Source organism: Balearica regulorum, chromosome 1 (assembly GCF_011004875.1).
Source record: "Balearica regulorum gibbericeps isolate bBalReg1 chromosome 1, bBalReg1.pri, whole genome shotgun sequence".
Taxonomy (NCBI): domain Eukaryota; kingdom Metazoa; phylum Chordata; class Aves; order Gruiformes; family Gruidae; genus Balearica; species Balearica regulorum.
This window is the reverse complement of record NC_046184.1, coordinates 172,242,343-172,261,328: the sequence shown is the minus strand read 5'-3', so window position 1 is coordinate 172,261,328 and position 18,986 is coordinate 172,242,343. Positions and strand designations below refer to the sequence as shown.

At 44.1% G+C, this 18,986-nt stretch overlaps 1 protein-coding gene across 20 annotated transcripts in view; it reads right to left on the bottom strand.

The window, feature by feature from the left end:
• MYCBP2 (MYC binding protein 2) overlaps window positions 1–15,631 on the bottom strand; it is a 204,093-nt gene extending 188,462 nt beyond the window's left edge. For all 20 annotated transcript variants that reach the window (XM_075741636.1, XM_075741638.1, XM_075741639.1 and 17 more), the window contains exon 1: window positions 14,910–15,631. In XM_075741636.1, the coding sequence (XP_075597751.1) occupies window positions 14,910–15,187 (278 nt within the window). In that variant the 5' untranslated portion in view covers window positions 15,188–15,631. The remainder of the gene's footprint in view (window positions 1–14,909) is intronic.
• Between the last annotated feature and the right edge of the window lie 3,355 nt (window positions 15,632–18,986).

Here is an 18,986-nt window from a genome sequence, read left to right as displayed (position 1 = left end):
AAACTGAACACAGCACTCGAGGTGGGGCCTCACCAGAGCTGAGTAAAGGGGCACAATCACATCCTGCTGGCCACACTATTCCTGATACAAGCCAGGATGCTGCTGGCCTTCTTGGCCACCTGGGCATGCTGCTGGCTCCTATTCAGCTGGCTGTCAACCAGCACCCCCAGGTTCTTTTCCGCCAAGCATCTTTCCAGCCACTCTTCCCCAAGCCTGTAGCATTGCATGGGGTTGCTGTGACCCAGGTGCAGGACCCGGCACTGAGCCTTGTTAAACCTCATACAGTTGGTCTCAGCCCATCAATCCAGCCTGTCCAGAGCCCTCTGCAGAGCCTTCCTACCCTCAAGCAGATCAACACTCCCACCCAACTTAGTGTCATCTGCAAACTTACTGAGGGCACACTCGATCCCCTCATACGGATCATTGATAAAGATATTAAACAAGACTGGCCCCAAAACCGAGCCCTGGGGAACACTGCTTGTGACCGGCTGCCAACTGGATTTAACTTTGTTCACTGCAGCTCTCTGGGCTCAGCATTCCAGCCAGTTTTTTACCCAGCGAAGAGTGCACCTGCCTAAGCCATGAGCCACCAGCTTCTCTAGGAGAATGCTGTGGGAGACAGTATCAAAGGCTTTATTAAGGTCCAGGTAGATAACATCCACAGCCTTTCCCTCATCCACTAGGCGGGTCATCTGGTCATAGAAGGAAATCAGGTTGGTCAAGCAGGACCTGCCTTTCATGAACCCATGCTGGCTGGGCCTGATCCCCTGGTTGTCCTGCACCTGCCTGGTGAGCTCACTCAAGATGAGCCACTCCATAATCTTCCCTGGTACCAAGGGCTTGACCACCCCCACAGTAAAAAAGTGTTTCTTGTGTTCAGATGGAATTTCATTATTTGTAATTTGTACCCACTGTCTTTTGTCCTGTCTGCGGGCACTACTGAGAAAAATCTGGATCCCTCTTCTTCATTCCATCCCTACATTAAGATCCCCCCTAAGCCTTCTCTTCTCCAGGCTGAACAGTCTCAGTTCTCTCAGCTTCTCCTTATAGGAGAAATGCTGCAGACCCTTTATCACCTTTGGGGCCCCGCACTGGACTCTGTCCAGTACGTGTGTCTTTCTCTTGTACTAGCAAACCCAGATCGTGACACTCCATATGCAGCCTTGCCTGTGCTGAGCAAAAAGCACTTCCTTCAACTTGCTGGCAACGCTTTTCCTAACCCAGTCCAGGAGGGCTGCTGGCCGCCTTTGCCACAGCAACGCATTACTGGCTCACAGGCAGCTTGTTGTCCACCAGTATGCCAAGCTGCTACTCTGCAGAGCTGCCTTCCAGCTGGTCAGCCCCCTCAGGGTTATTCCTTCCCTGATGCAGGATTCTGCATTTCCCCTTGTTCCACTTCATAAGATGCCTCTCAGCCCCATTCTCCAGCCTGTCCAGGTCCCCATGAATGAAAACACAACCATAGGATGTATGAGCAACTCCTCTCAGTTTTGTACCATCTCTGAACTTGCTGGGGGTGCACTCTGTCCCAGCATCCAGGTCATTAATGAAGATGCTAAACAGTACAGGCCCCAGTATCAGCTCCTAGGATACACTACTGATGACTTGCCTCCAGCTAGACTTTGTGTTACTGATGACAAACCTCCGGGCCCAGTCATTCAGCCAGTTCTCTATCTACTTCACTGTCCACTTATCTAACCCATCAGCCCAGGAATGCTACGGGAGACAGTGTCAAAATCCTTATTCAAGTTGAGGTAAAGAACATCCACTGCTCTCCCTGCCCTGAAGGTATCTGTAGATTACCTACTGTTAAATGAACACTACTGGGAGTACTATTATTTTTCATGAAGAGCTACAGATTTTTTCAGGAACTCAGCAGTGAGAATCACTGCAGAGGAAAACTGCTCAGCTTGTTAGGCAGATCTCAAAAGAACACTAGAGAGCACAACTGGGTTTTTTTCCCAAATAATAAAAGCTTGGTATATTTTGATTGTCAACAATGACAACATTACCCCCAGATGACCTAAAATAGTTAAAATTCTTGATATCATCTTCATGTAGTAGTAAGCCCAAGATCTAACACCTGAGGAACTCAAATTTTTAGTAAAGTGGGCAATAGCTCAACTGTCATTCTAAGAGCCATGTGGATGCCGTCCAAACCACTACCAGCTTATGCACAATCTTCTTTGAATTATTAATCAAGCATTCTAATGTGAGTTTTCATCCATGACAATACAAAAGAAAAGTCAGGGCTTAAGCAGTATATCTACAAATGGAAAAAAAACCCATCAAAATCCTGTCACCTAAATCTGTAAACCAGGATAAGGAACATCAACTGCAATCCAATTAAGACAGGCTTAGAGGAAAACAGAGGCAGACTAGTAGGACAGGCTACATAGGGCTTCTAAGGCATCTAAAAAGAAAAGGTTAAGAAAACTCAAAACAAAAGGAGACTGATGGATTTGAGAGAACACTGCCTGAGGAGGAATATAGAGCTACACATAGTTAAGACATCAAACATCTGGAAGATGGGCAAGACTAACAGTCACATTACTATGGTCTCAAACTCCTCCCTGCACACTCTGTTCCAGAAGAAAAAGGACATCTTACTACCTGATTGTTCAGTTGAGAGTTTAATGTGCTACTGTTTGTGAGTTGAAACTGCATATCTTTTTAATCATAACTTTAGTTTCATAACTCAGAACTATTTTCCAAGGCTATGGCATCAATCTGTATTATCTTTACTAACACACTCACTTTTTAAACAAGTAGCTTTTTTTTTTTTTAAACCAAAATTTTGGAGATTTAAGAAAGGGGTTATTCCAGCTGCTGGAATATCCTTTCTAAGGTGTCTTCCATACAGTCCAAAATGTAGATACTGTAGGTTCTATAAATAAAATTAAAACCCAGCTACACAAGTGAAATGGATCTGATTTTCACAGACTCACAGAATGGTTTGGGTTGGAAGGGACCTCAAAGATCATCTAGTTCCAACCCCCCTGCCATGGGCAGGGACACCCTCCACCAGACCACGTTGCCCAAAGCCCCATCCAACCTGGCCTTGAACACTTCCAGGGAGGGGGCATCCACAACCTCTCTGGGCAACCTGATCCAGTGCCTCACCACTCCAACAGTAAAGAATTTCTTCCTAATGTCTAATCTAAATCGACCCTCCTTCAGCTTAAACCCATTACCCCTAGTCCTGTCACTACACTCCCTGATAAACAGTCCCTCACCAGCTTTCCTGTAGGCCCCTTCAGGTACTGGAAGGCCACAATTAGATCTCCCCAGAGCCTTCTCTTCTCCAGGCTGAACAACCCCAACTCTCTCAGCCTGTCCTCACAGGAGAGGTGCTCCAGCCCTCCGATCAGCTTCATGTCCCTCCTCTGGACTTGCTCCAACAGCTCCATGTCTCTCCTGTACTGGGGCCCCCAGAGCTGGACGCAGTACTCCAGGTGGGGTCTCACAAGAGTGGAGTAGAGGGGCAGGATCACCTCCCTCGACCTGCTGGTCACACCTCTTTTGATGCAGCCCAGGACACGGTTGGCTTTCTGGGCTGCAAGCACACACTGCTGGCTTCTCATGTTGAGCTTCTCATCAATCGATACCCCCAAGTCCTTCTCCTCAGGGCTGCTTTCAATCCATTCTCGGCCCAGCCTATAGTTGTGCTTGGGATTGTGCCAATCCACATTTCATTTAACCATGACAAAAGTGCAAAAGTACCTGGATCCCTTTTATAACTGAAAAGGCTTCTGAAACAGCATAAATCTATTATAAACAAAGAGCACACACAAGAAAGCACCCCTCCAAAGCGTTCTCCACACAAAGAGAATGGTCTCTCGGTACAACCACCGACAGTTGTAGTTTGTTTTCTGTAATTATCTGATCTTTATTCACTGCAATGTTATCTATGAAGTTATATCAGTAAGAACACGCAAGAAAAATATTCCACCTCACGCAGAGGAAAGTATTTCTACATCTCTTACTCAAACATTTTTAGGACTGTATTTTTTTTAATTAAAAAAAAATCATTCAACCATAGCAAAGATGACAATATCCACACCTTTGTCACTTTCCTATCTAAATGCAACCACCAAAACCAAAGTGCATACAAAACCAAAGTGCATACAAAGCTATCTTACAAAGAATCATATCAGCAGATTTTTTTTAATTTAGGGAAGATGCTCCATGAAGTTTAGGAAAAACTGTACTTATTAAGAAAAAGCACATTAGCAGTGGTTAATGACAGTATAACTTCCTTAGAGTGATTACTATTGCAAGTAAACCAAATAAATTCTACATTCTCTTCAATGAATAGCAGAAGACGCAAGCACCTAGTGCAAACAACTGAAAACTCACCAGTTTACAGCTGACAATAGTCTACCCTGTACAATAGTATATTCTAGAAATAAAATGGGTTAGAGAATTGATCGGTTTGAAGAGAAATGGAATAGACATGACTACTCTGAAAACATACAAGAGTAATAAAGATGCACAAGCACATCTGTTAGGAAGAATACTGCATTGGCTAGTGGGAGAGAAAGGAAAGGCAAAACCAGGTAAGAGGCGAGTCATAAGTAACAATAAACATAACTCATGGTGAAACAATCAAAATAAGAAAGAAGAGGCTGAAATAATAAAAACAGGAGAACAAGGTATTTATTTAAGAACAAGCTCATCTCAATGTAATGCAAATGACTGGCTTGCAGATCCGTATAAAGGCTTAAAGTCTCAGCAAAAGAAGAGTGATATTATCAACTGCAAAAAGGAGAACACTGGAGAAGTAAAACGAAGACTTTGGGGTTTGACTCTGTTAAGGTTAAAACTCTTAGCTAGACGTCCTTCCAGACTGACAGACATCATAACCAAAATAATCTAAATACTATGGCACTGCAGCACAAGTTAGAGAAGAGGTTTCCGATTATTTTCATTTGTAAACTAACAAAATTTTTTCAGTAGTGGTTTGGATCATTCTAATGAATGTAAACTGTGAACAACAGGCTTATACTTTTTACCTTATTTTACTTTCTCTTTGTACTGGCTTTGGCTAGGATAGAGCTAATTTTCTTCATAGCAGCTTTTATGGTGCTTGTATGTTTTGGATTGGTGATGGAAACAGTGTTGATAACACACCCATGCTTTAGCTGTTGCTGAACAGCACTTACACAGAGCCAAGGCCTTTTCTGCTTCTCACACCACCCCACCAGCAAGCAGGCTGGGGGTGCACAAGAAGTTGGGAAGGGACAGAGCCAGGACAGCTGACCCAAACTGACCAAAGGCATATCCCATACCATATGATAATATGCTCAACAATAAAAGCCAGGGGGAAGAAAGAGAAAAGGGGGAACATTCACAGTTATAGGGCTTGTCTTCCCAAGTAACCATTACATGTGATGGAGCCCTGCTTTCCTGGAGGTGGCTGAACACCTGCCTGCCCATGGGAAGTGGAGAATGAATTCCTTGTTTTGCTTTGCTTGTGCACACAGCTTTTGCTTTACCTATTAAACTGTCTTTACCTCAACCCACGAGTTTTCTCATTTTTATCTCTCCAACTGTCTCCCCTTTCCCACTGCGGGTGTGGGTCACCGAGGAGCTCTGTGGGGCTTAGCTGCCTGCTGGGGTTAAACCACAACACCCTTTCGTAGAATCTATAAAGTGTTTTCCAAGAGTTCAAAAATCTCAGTTCAAAAAAACATTACCTTAGAAAATTATGCTTGGGAACACAAGTCATGGAAAGTTAAGAGAAGAAAATGAAAATAAGGAATGGCACTAATCTAACCACAGGGCTCCAGTTTTATGTGAGGACAAGGAAGCTGAATTTTTGTTTCTCTTCTAACATGTACAACTGGTATAGATTTAGATTTACTAAAGTAATAACAAAAGAAAAGAAAAATCCTTACAGTATTCTCAGGCCATAGTAGTCAGAGATATACTAGATGCAACAAAAGAAGTATCATAGACTCACAGAATGGTTTGGGTTGGAAGGGACCTCAAAGATCATCTAGTTCCAACCCCCCTGCCATGGGCAGGGACACCCTCCACCAGACCACGTTGCCCAAAGCCCCATCCAACCTGGCCTTGAACACTGCCAGGGAGGGGGCATCCACAGCTTCTCTGGGCAACCTGATCCAGTGCCTCACCACTCCAACAGTAAAGAATTTCTTCCTAATGTCTAATCTAAATTGACCCTCCTTCAGCTTAAACCCATTACCCCTAGTCCTGTCACTACACTCCCTGATAAACAGTCCCTCACCAGCTTTCCTGTAGGCCCCTTCAGGTACTGGAAGGCCACAATTAGATCTCCCCAGAGCCTTCTCTTCTCCAGGCTGAACAATCCCAACTCTCTCAGCCTGTCCTCACAGGAGAGGTGCTCCAGCCCTCTGATCAGCTTCGTGTCCCTCCTCTGGACTCTCTCCAACAGCTCCATGTCTCTCCTGTACCGGGGCCCCCAGAGCTGGATGCAGTACTCCAGGTGGGGTCTCACAAGAGCGGAGTAGAGGGGCAGGATCACCTCCCTCGACCTGCTGGTCACCTATCATTCAGTTATAAGAATAAAAACTAATTAAGTCCATCAACACATTCATCAGTCTGAAGAGAGGCAGTGAGTTATAACATGCTTTTTACTACGAAATACTTGCTACTAAGGAAAAAGAGCATATTAAGCATATCAATATGCTTCATAACATATGAAACATTAAATTTAATGTACAGAAACCATATACTTTAATGTAGCCACTTACACCACAAAAGGAGCACATTCTCCTGTGCCAATTTATAGTATTTGTCCTTTGGAGGGGCACAATGGTAGGAACTGGCTGTGAAAGACCACTAGGAAAGATTAGCTGCAGAAGGGTATACTTACACATAAAAAGTTTAGTTAATTATAAGACTACTATTCCAACCAGCACCTCAGTGTGAAGCAATGTTTATGGCAAAGAAGGTAAGAAAGAAAAAGACAAAAATGCAACTATGTATTTAAGAGATGCTGCAAGGGATCAAGTTTCCAAAATAAACAAAGGATGTGGAAAACAGCGTGCATGAAGTACTTCAGCACCAAAGACTGTATTACTGATGTGTCGTATGTGCTTTCAATAAAGATATAAATAGTCTTTAAATTATGGGTTTGGTGAAACATACATAGTCATATGTCAGGAGAAGAATTTGCTAAAGAAACCTCTTCAAAATATTTTGGAGGAAGATCATAATATGGGAAGAAAAACAAAACCAATCCCCCACAACTGATGGTTAACATAGCAGAAACACAATTCAACATCAAGTTCGTAAGTATGCAGGAAGCACATTTGCTACATTTAACCAGCTAGCAGTGAGGAATGGTAACTTCTTAAATTGCTCCAGCCTAACTTTAACTGCTTACATTCACCACCTAACAGACCAGCGGCATGCCAGAGCAGATAGCATAATTGAAACTGAAACTTCAACTGGCATTTCCTCTCAGTTTAAAAACAAAAAAATGAACACCCAAAATCCTCGCCACAAACCAACAGCATAAAAGGAAAAAAAAAATAAAATAGAACAGAGACACAGATGATTTCAAATCAGTAGGTGTAAGAATCCCAGGGAGACACAGATTAGAAACACTGAAGATTACTGAGAACAGGAAAACAGACTTTATATGAAAATTGCCAACAGAACTCATACACCTTTAAAAAAAATGGAAGCGAAATCCAATTTCAGTTAAGCAGAATAACTCTTTGATTATTTAATTGCTAGCTGTAGCCATTTTGAAATCAGTTAGAAAAAAAAAATAAAAATCAGTCCCTGGTTAAAATACTAAGCAGAATAAACCACAATTGTTGCAAGTCTAATATGCCAATTCCTCTCCTATCCTATCAAACTTAGAGGCTGTATTTACTTATGTTTGCATATTAAAATTCCAAATTCTTGTGAACTTCAGCAGAATATTCAGGCAACGTTTACTGGATTAAAGTAGAAAAGACTTCATTATCTACAGGGAAAAAACCCACAAAATTCATGCAATGACCTCATATAGATTTAATTACCAAATTATAATGCTAATACTTGAGCCAGACATGTTGCCACTGTTAGGAGCTTTGCCGTCATATAGATACCAACACCTACAATCATATTCCCACAAATATTCTCATTAGTAATGTCCAACCTGACATTCAGAAAGGATAATTTTTTTAAAAAGTTTAAAAACACATTAAAGACAGTATTTTGGAACACGGCTGAGCAGCCAAGATCCTCAAAGCTGGCAACAATATCAAGATATCACCAAACATCAAGGATTAATCTATCAATAAGGGGAAAATTAGGTAAGACCTTAGCTATGCTTGAAAAGCATCTGCAAGAATGCCGAAACTGGGTAATGGGAATTAAAAAAGAGGCAATAATCTGCTGTCATTACAATTAACCTTACTAAAAAGACACTTCCTGAGACAATTACCATGTGAACACTGAAAAGGCTTAACCAATAATGACCAAAATATTACAGCTAAATAGTTAGGTACCCAATACAAATGATTCAGTAACAAATTGATTTATGTAGAGAACACATCAATCTTGTCCACAGGTGAACATTCAGAACGTCACTATTTAACAGTACTAACACCATAGCTGCTGCTACTTGCCACACTTTCACACAGGCATACTCTCACAGCTTAAAAAAAAAAAACTTAAATGTGTTTGGTAACTTCTGTTCAATTCCACTTTGGCCTATAATTGAACTTTTAACTGAAAGGCAAAAGGTTCTACGTAATATTATTTTGTAATCCAAAACACGTAACAGGAAAAAAAAAAAAGAAAAAAATAATCACGCAATGTGATATCACATGCATTAATTCCTTTCCAAACTACACACCTTCCTTCTAAATGAAGCAGCAGAAGGAAGCATGACTACAAAAGACAAAAGGTGTCTTTTAGCATCACTAGACTTCTAGGGCTGCTTCAGCCTCTATTTTGGTGAAAAGGAAATGCATTTCTATCATCCCACAAAATATTCTCATGGATTCTAGGTTTTTTAATTTTTCAAATTGTTTATGGAAGTTACGATACATTATTTTTATAAATATACACACTAATAAACATCTTAAGCCTCTCAACATAATAATATTAGCTTCTTTCCAGCTGCTATTACTGTGTTTTCTACGCTAACACTGTACAAATACAAACCATGTTAAACTACTATAGATTTTTAAAAGCACACTATGTAAAACTGTTTTTCTTATCAGAATATAAGGTAAAGATGATAAAAGTAAAAATACAGTTTTAGTCATTAGGTAATCCCTATTAACCAGTAGCATAATTTAGTATTAAAATACTACTATAATGCACCTAAAAAAGCCTACAGCAGACAGCAACTCTTACTAGCTTTTCTAATGCACAGGTTAGCTTAATGTAAGACTCAAGAGCACATCAATTTTCCAATGAAATAAAGTTCTAAGTTTACATAAGGACTTAAACTTTTTTTTTTTTAAAATGACATTTACAAAACATAACAATTGAAAAGCAGAAGATAATAATAGAGTATTTCAGTTGGAAAGGGACCTATGGGGGAAACCTTTTCACAGCAATAAGCAGGAAAATGTAATATGTAATGCATAATACTTCACAAGAAACATTGCTAACATTTTGTTAGTCTTTATGTATATGACCTTTATTTTTTCAATCAAATGAATGCTTCCAAACTTTCTGCAATTATAATTTCATTTTTAAAAAAAGCATCAAGTCCCAAACAAAAAACAGCTACAGCTTTCGTAAAGGCTTTAGATCTGAAGAAATTAAGGCTGTCTGGTATACCAACAATCCAGTTAACACAAATTTCACATATCTAAATTTATTAAACATGGTTTCTACAAATTATTTAACAACTTGGCAGTGCAAAGGTGAAGTGTTTCAGTAGCATTGTTTCAACAAATTTTGAAAAATATATATACCTAAAATACACCGGGGCCAAATAAGCATTGCATTCCTGATCATAAGAAGGGGCATAAAGGAAGATTTTGTGTCAGCTTTGAAAAGCCTAAAGACTAACCTAATGATCAATTTTCTCCAGAAGATGTATAATTTACAACTATGAGTGCGGATGAGTTGGCCTGCTTCCAAAAATTTCTTTCATTTTATAGTAATTCTTTCTACGGGATGATAAAAGAAAGTTGGCTGCCCCTTCTTCAGTAAAAATGGCTGGGAAAACAGCCATCTGATTTCTGGTTAATAGCAGAAATCTTACATTCCAGTCATCACTGAAATTTTCCTTGATCTCAGTCAAGCCACTTCACATTAGATTTGGTTTAGGTTTTTGTCCCCACAATATAAATAGAAGCTTTCTTCCTCTGAAGGATCTAAGTTAAAAGAGGCAACCAGACCAATGAAGTAATAGACAACCCCAAAAGCATTTGTATTTTCAAATGGTTAATGTTTTTAAACTAATTGATAGAACATTTCTACTGAACTTTATGCAGTGAACAAATTAAGCACCTGACAAGCTCAGTAGGATGTCTCCCTCTAATAAGGAGCATAAGAAATTTTCAATATTAAATATTATTCAATAAATACTGCTGCATCTCTGATACCTACAGAAATCCAGACACAGTCCTCACAAGTAATTTAAAGTACAAATGCAACCAAAGAAGAAACTATTCAGGAATGATTCTTAGATCTGCATGATGTTGCTTTTACAGTTGCTAAGTTGATGTCCTACAGACAAAAAAAAAAAAAAAAAAAGAGATCTTTTTAGTAAAAATCAACTGCTAAGCCGTAAAACGGATGAAAAACACTGACATGAGTATGACATTACTGTCATTTTATATATCGTATATTGTCAGTGTAATATTGAAATTTCAAGTTAGTCAAAATTATGTAGTGAACAAAAAAGGCCACACTGAAGACATTACATATCTATCCATATTTGATAAAAAGTCTCAAAGAACACACTGATTTTAACTGATACTTCTGGTAGTACATACATAGGTAAAAGAAAAGTAAAGGAACTGACAGTTCAGGGAAGACCCTAAGATGCCCAAGAGAGAGTAGCTAGATAGGCATGTTTGTTAGAATTAAGTTACACAACAGAAAAATTGTCTATTTGAAGACAGCAAAAATGTGAAAAATCAGGAATGTTTTTAAACTACCTTACTTTGCAAACACAAAGCTTCAGGACTGAAAGCAATTAACAACTTCAGTAACAGAGCAGACTTCCAGTTTCATCCACTCAAACAACAATCCAACAATGTAAAGCTTTTACTTGTTCTCTGAACACGCTCATACTTCCTACTAGTGTTTCACAGACTTTCATGGCTACACTAGCCATTATGCCATTACTAGTCATTTTCATATATTTCAGTAGCCACAAAGCAGAGACTACAAATTAAGCACAGAGTAGATATATCTTCCAAACCAATCTTGACTTGACAAATAGATTTCCCCCTGCTAGTAGTAACGTAACAGATTCTTAACATTGCTATCTGAGCAAAGATGGTTGTATGTTAAATTGCAGGATTTTTTTCTGTTTCCTTTCATAAAATTATTATGCTGGCACTAGTGACAAAACCAGCAGTTTCTCTGCTCCTGCCTCTCTGTACATAGATCTTTGTGCAACCCTTCACCTCACGCTGTCACAAGGTGAGCCAGATGATGGAATTAGTCTGGATTACAACAAACCACTTTTGCCAAGTTAATTTTAACCCAGAGCAAGTCTCTAATCTGTTACTGCAAGAGACTATATAAATAATTATGTCAACGTGGCAGGGGGAACAAGCACAGCGACCGAACCGCCTCCTTTGGAGACCAAAGTGTTCATGACACTGCAGCCAATATCACATGAGGAAATGCAAAGCGCTGCTAGTTCTGTTTCAAAGCCAATTACTGCATCCTACTCAACACTTTCTGATGACAACCAGTATAAACACCTTGCAAATGTGAAATTAATCTTACTTGCAACTTTCAGATAATCTCCACAATGTTTAATTTCCTTGTCTACACACAAGCATTTTCATACGGCTTTCCAGTTCTTCATACACATTACAGTCAGGTTTAGAATAAAAGCGCTCACTGAGGCAGACATTGGTCACGCCACTTCACCATGTGAAGTGCAGAGTACACTTTTGTGGACTTGAAGCAAAAATTCCACATCAACATATTGCAAGCAGGTTGTACCATCGTTCTTCTCTGAACACAGGAAGAATTTTATTAATGCTAATAAACCAGTTTATTTAGGTTTTTTTCAGCTACTTCAAGCTATTTTTCTAGTCACAAACACTCGTAGTGACAGATTAATAGGCTTCAGATTTTCCACAGAGATAAAAACCACTATCAACTATATCATCTTAACCTGCAGTTAACTGTTCTGGCACTGTTATCTACTGTTGCAACTAGATGCAGTCACAAATTACTTTAAAGCATCTCTTTAGAAAATGTTTAGGATTGTTACCATTTTTGTAAAAAAAGCATTTTTGACCATTTCTGTTTAAAACTACCAGGTGGCTCAAGTTCTCAAACCTTAAATTGAAATGTTTTGACACTAGTATGGAGAAAGGATCATGATCTTGGTTGCCACCAGTCTGACACATGAGATGTTCCGGGTCTGTATCAAGAGACAGTGAGCAACTAGCTGATTATTAAACATTCCTCCTGTCAGAAGTCCTACAGTCCAGATTGGCTATATTCACCAGTATTAACCAGCTGTCATTTACCTGCCAGTAGCTTAATATAACCTGTTTCCTCTGGACAGAGGAGTCTGGCTTCTTTGATTTGCTCTAAGATAACAATGTAGCTAAAACATATAACTAAATCCAGTCTTAAAAAATTAAGACATACAGAAATGTCACTGTTTAATTGACAATAAGAAACTGACCCCAAAAGAATGCTACTTGTGGCATCTTGGAGTTAAAGGTAAATATTTTAAGAACATCAATTAATAGAAACATTAAATTTACATCCATGTAAAGCTAGTATTTTCTGCATTAGTAAGTGCAAGAAATATCAGCTGAATTATCCTGAAACCAAACATTGAGGACACAAACTCAGAACTACAGCTTTGAAAGACACAGACACACTAAGGCAAAATTCAGACAAATATCTGACCATCACGGAGCAATCGGGTGGCTGATTAAAGCTTAGCATTGTTTCCTTAGGAAAAGAAGATTTAAAGGAAAAAAGCATAAGCACTGAACTCATGAATATCAGGGGTAAAGAAACTCTCACAGGTACCATATGGGGGGAGGGGGAAAGTAGTGTCCCTGTCATACAGTCCTAAGAGGTCGATCCCAATAATTGCAAAAATGTCAGAGTCTACGTTTCCAGCATTTGCCATAAGCAAACTGGGAAACTTATGTTATTCTTTTGGTTTCTTACATCAATTCCACTCCTAGACGCAGCCTTTCTGTGGGGTGAAATAAGCCCTGCTGTTCCAAGTCAGACTGAAAAAAAAAATCCCCAAAACGAAGAAGCCAAACACCTAATGTTTTGCAGCCGTTTACAATCTCAAAACAAGGATGACTCAAAGCTCTCCTTACGGTCAGGCCACCCACATCACAGCTTAAGGCCAGCAGAGGCTGAGAACAGAGGAAGGTGCCGGTTTCGTGTCATCCACATCCTCCTCCAGAGGGAAACAATGGGGAGCGCCCGGGCACCACGGGGGAGCCCGCCCCTCATCCTCCTCACACAGAGCAGCCGCCAGGCCGGAGCTCCGGCCGGGCACCGCGCCCCCGCCTCCGCCGCTCGGCCTCCGCCTGCGGGAGGGGCAGCCCGGTCGGGGCCGCAGGGTAACGGCCCCGGCGGCCACGCGTGACGCTCGCCGCCCCTCCCTCCCCCGCGGCCCCTCATCGCCTCAGCCCACCACCTCCTCCCCGCCGGCTCCGCACGGCGCCCCCCCCGCCCCATCTGTCAGACGGCCTGCAGGCACCCATGTTCAGGGAAGGGCGGCGAGGCACCACGGGCGAAACGCAGCAGGAGCAACAGGCACCCCGCTGCGGCCCGGGGACGGAGCCTGAGAGCCGTCTGGCAGGACCGGCAGCTGCCGGCGTGAAAGGAAGCCCCGAGGGGCACCGTCCGCCGTGGGTGGGGGAGAGAACTCGGGAACCGGGTGGGTGCGGCAGACTCCTCCCAACCCCCCCAGCTCCCCCTGGAAAGCGCTGCCGAGGACGCAGCCTCCTTCCAGACGCCCAGGCCGCCGACAAGGCGGCAGAGGAAAAGATCACCAAAGAGGAGGAGAAATAAGGCAGGGCAGCTAAAGGCTGTTCCACACACGGCAAAGCACCGAGCTCCCTCGGTCGGACGACCCTGTCAGCGGGATCCGCGGGTGCCCTGCAGAGCGGGCAGCTGCGTGTCTCGGTAGAGACCGCGGGGTTCAGCCCGTTTCAGTGGCACGACAAGCCCCGGACGGAGCGAGGTCTGCCCGAGGTCTCAACATGGACACCGGGAGGCAACACTCCATCCCCCCAAGCGGCCGCGGGCGGAGCGGGGCTTTACATCGCTGCCCTACGCCGCAAGGGCGTGACGGAGCCCCCGGCCTCCGCGCTGGGGGAGGGGAGCGGGCACAGGTAACTCCCCCCCCCCCGGGAAGGGGGGCGGCAGCACCATCTGCACGGTAACGCCGGCCAAGCTTAGCGGCACGGCCCGGGCGGCGGGGAAGGGGTGGCACCTGGCAGCCGCCGGGTTACATCGCCGCCCCCTCCGTCCCCCGGGGCCCAGCGGCGGCCACATGGCAGAGGCAGCGGGGGCAACGGCGCTGTCTGACAAGGGGGCGAGGAGGGAGGATGAGGAGGGCGGCGGCCGGGGGCCGAGAGGCGTGCTACTGCCGGGAGGAAGGTGCACGCACGGGGCCGGGGGGAGCCGCCGGGGGAAGGGCCGCTCCCAGCCGGCGATGGGAGGGGTGACGGCGGCCGCCGGGGGTACCCGTCTCGCCCGGGAGGGAGCTCGGCGCGCGTTACCTGCCCGGGTGGCTCCCCAGCTCCCGGTCGCTCAGCGCCGCCGTGTAAATCTTCCGGTATCTGTCGGCCAGGGCCTTCCCGGAGAGCAGCAGCTGGTAGCGGCTCCGGCAGCCCAGCGACGGTGGCGCCAGGGCGCCGGGCAGGGCTCCCAGCCCGCCGGCCGAGCCCTCTTCGGGCCCCATGGGCCCCGCCAGACCAGAGCCGCTGGAAAAAAAGAAGCCGCCCTCGGCCCCGGTGCAGGCGGCTCCCGCAGAGGCGGCGGCGGCTGCGGCGTTCATCCCCCTCCCCGCCCGCCCCCTGGTGGCTGCGCTGCCTCCCGGCGCGACGCGGACACAGGCGGCTCCCGCTGCCTTCACCGCCGGGGCCCAGCCATGGAGAGGCCGCAAAAGCCACCGCCGCCGCCCTGGAAGCTGCTCATCCACCCGGGTCGGGGCCGGGGGTGCGGGAGCACCCCTCTCCTCCCCTCAAGCGGCGGCTCGGAGCTCCGGCTGCCCGCTCGCTGGCCCTCTGCCCCGGGCGCAGCGCCGGCCACCGCTCCCTCCCGCCAGCGGGCACGCCGAGCTCTGGGCAGGACCGTGTGCCTCCGGGACGGGGAGAGGGGGCGGGGATGACCTGGCCGCTCGTTTCCCCCTTCCCACCACAGGAGTTTCTCTTCGGCAGCGCCGCCGCTCTCGCTCCGCACAGCCGCCCCTGCCCCACCTCCCTCCCGCGGCCAGCCCGGCCGGCGGGCGCATGCGCCGCCCGGCCCCGCCCTCCCGCGCGGTCCCACCCACCGCGCGGCCCCCGGGAAATCCGGGGCCGAGCGGCCTCACGCACCTGCTGCGCGGGGTCGGCGCTCGCGGGCTGCTCCCGGGGCTGGCGGGCTGGGCCCGGGGCCCGCCGGGACCTGCGAGGGGACCCCGAAATCACGGCCGCCTGGGGTCGGCCTTCGCGGGCCTGTAGGTCCTCGCACTGAGCTTCCCTTTCGCCGTGTCGAGGGTGCGTGCCTGTCGCGTTCTGTTCAGGTGTCCAGCTGTAGTTGCAGGAGACGCAGACGCTCCCGGGTTTAGCGACGTAACCCTCGCAGCAGCCTCGTCACATCGCCGCGAGGCCCTGCGCCAGAGCATCAGCGTGCGGCCTGGGTGCAAGAAACCTGGCAGAGTCCGCTGCGGGAGCCGAGCCGCTGGGTACCAGCACCCCGCGCCTGTTCCTCTGCTTTGTAATGCTGGGCGGGAGCTTTTCGCTGAGCAGTAACTGCCCTGTCTGTCTTAATGCAGTTGCCACATAAGGCCAAGATTTTCTTAAATCGTCTTTGACGGCTCCAAGAGACCTTTCCTTCTCTTAGGGAGGCATGGCAGTAGGCACCCTTCAGTATATCTTGTCGTATTACCTCCTTCCACCTAGATTACGTTCTTACATTATTACTTTTTATCTGTTGGTATTGTAGCCGTGCAGTTTTGCCACCTTTTCTACTGCTTTACACAGCTGAAAGCTTCAGGTGTACAAACCAGAGTACGTTATTAAAAAAAAAAAAAAAAGGTCTGCATGCCAAAAGTGGCTTGGATCATATTCTGTAGAAAACTCTCATCCAGAGAAGGTGAATGCTGTCATATTTTCTTCTTTTTTCTTCTCCCCTCCAAAAGAAGGCTTTAATAAAGCCTGGAATTCTGCTGATTCTGAATACAAATAAATATTTTTTGCAAACAATTTCTTTCTGCATAACAGCAAACAAGAGGACTACGCAACTGTCGTCTGTCTTCAGCTTGTATATTGCCCACCGATGCTGAAGCATTCAAGCCAAATTTCAAGTACTTCTTTTCACAGAGAGCTGGGGATGTCAAAACCAATAAATTCATACAGGTTTGCTCAAAGGTAGCTGTCCAGGTGACAGAAGGACAGCCAGATTAGTGCCATCGCTGAAGAAAAGACTACTTTCTGAATGTAATTAGAAACACCAGAGACCATCCAAGAAGCATTTAAAATACTAACTACATAAAAAGCTTTCAATTATAATTCTTATAATTGAAAAGAAAAAGAAAAGAATAATCCAGCAGTGATAAAAGAAGCCACAAGAAAACAAGCGCTGTGTCTCATGGTGCTAACTACCTCCAAATTGCCTCCCCCCTGAGAATCAGAGTAATAAATCTTTATAGCTCCTCTTTTACGGATTGCCTACAATCATTCCTACAGGCAAGAACCACAGAAAAAAAGAAAAAAAATAATCAACAGACACCCCACCTTTTAGCTCATTTTTGTGTTTGGTTGCAAGCTGCTCCTTTATATCCAAATAGTAATTTTTCCTTCACCAAACACACACTGCCTGATAAATCAGCTATCTTCTGGTGTATCATTGTCTGTTCACATCTCAAAATTATTCTTCTGCACTAATGCTGTTGTAGCCATCTTAATGCTTGTGCCATAAAAGCTAAGCGCTGGCAAACTTTTATGAAAGTGATGCAATTTATTGCAATTCTTGCGTATTGCTCCAAACTCTAGAATTTGTCTGGGCTTGTGTTGTACAGAGCCACACACGGTGTGGTGAGCATTACTCTTTGCAAGCTACAACTGCTACTCCGCATCTCTTTTTATCTGAAGTCTTTTTGCTTTTGGGGCGAATCTTGCTAAGTGTCCACAAAGGAGAATCCACCTTCCATAAGCTTCAGCCTGTGATGAACAATAGTGTTTGCCAATGTGATTAGGAGTTGCCAGGCAAGAATAACTCTGGACCTTCTTATAGTTCACCTCCCAGCTCTCTTTTCCTTCACTGGAAATACAAAGTGAGGCTGTTAATGGCACTAATTGGGAGCTGGATGTTCAGTCCTCATTCACAGCCATATTTTCACTTGTTCAGTCTTCAGAGGAAGCCACCTTTCCTTTTTCTTCTTCTTTTTTAAAAATATGACTGTGGTATTCATATTTCATATTCTTTCTCTGAGATTGATTCCGAGCAACAATGCCAGTACTATGCCATTTAAGAACATTCAGGAGTACACATTTCATCCAGACCTGCCTTATGCTAGACTGATTTTGACTATACTCCTGTAGTTAGTGTATAATTATTATATGTTCAAATTTGGTTTTTTGGTTGTTGTTTTGTGGTTTGTTTTTTTTTAAAAAAAAGAAAAAAACCCAAATGGTAATATAGTTGTAGAGACTGCTTGCACCAGGTTAGCCCTTTGCTTTATGTAGCTGCAGAGTTTTTGATCTAGCAGTACGTGTTTGAAAGATGGATTTCTTATGTCATCAAAACAAACTCAGTCAACTGAAAGCTACTATTAAGTGCTTTGCAACCAGAACGTCTCTTGCTGCTGATAATACTCAACTCTTTTCCTGTTTGCTAACATCTAGTTGCTGCTACAGAATGGAGCACTTTGCCAGTCAGCCTCTCCCTTTTATTTTAAGGTGGGGTTTTCAGCAGTTGCGTTCGCTCCCTTGGCACCTTTATAAATAAGTTTCAGCAGAACAAGTTGTTCAAAAGTCATCCAGAATCAGAGTTTGGCAGTCTGTTATGTTCGTTATCACTGCTCAAACAGATCGTCATTGTACGAACGTGACTTTAAACACATCAGAACAAGAATTTCCACCAGGTAATTTGAGAGCTCCGGTATCCTGCATGATTGGACATAAGGGGGAAAGTTTCATGATTTCATAAACTAACCCTTATACTTTTGAATTATATTTGTAGGCCATGTTTTTTCAAGCTTTCAAAATATGATACAAACCAATATAGTAATTTCTTCACAAGGAAGCAAGAATCAGATAATTTCAAAATATGTAAACTAGACAGTTTACACATGACATTGCAGCCAGGGAGTTACAAACCACAGAATTCAGTACTTCTGTAGTAAATTGCAAGTTTTATCACAATCAGGTGATGTTAGAGTTCTTTTTTCACCTGAGCTCTTACCATTGCATTTTCTCCACAAATAGGACTTAAATCAATAATAATGGGAGGGAAAAAATATCTCTCTTGGTCACTAAGCTTCTGTAACTGTCAAGATCTGTTGTGAAGCTGTTAATGTGATTAAAGAAACCATTCTTCATCACATAGTTCCAACAAAGCTGAAGTCTATTTTGTCATATTTACTCCATAATGTA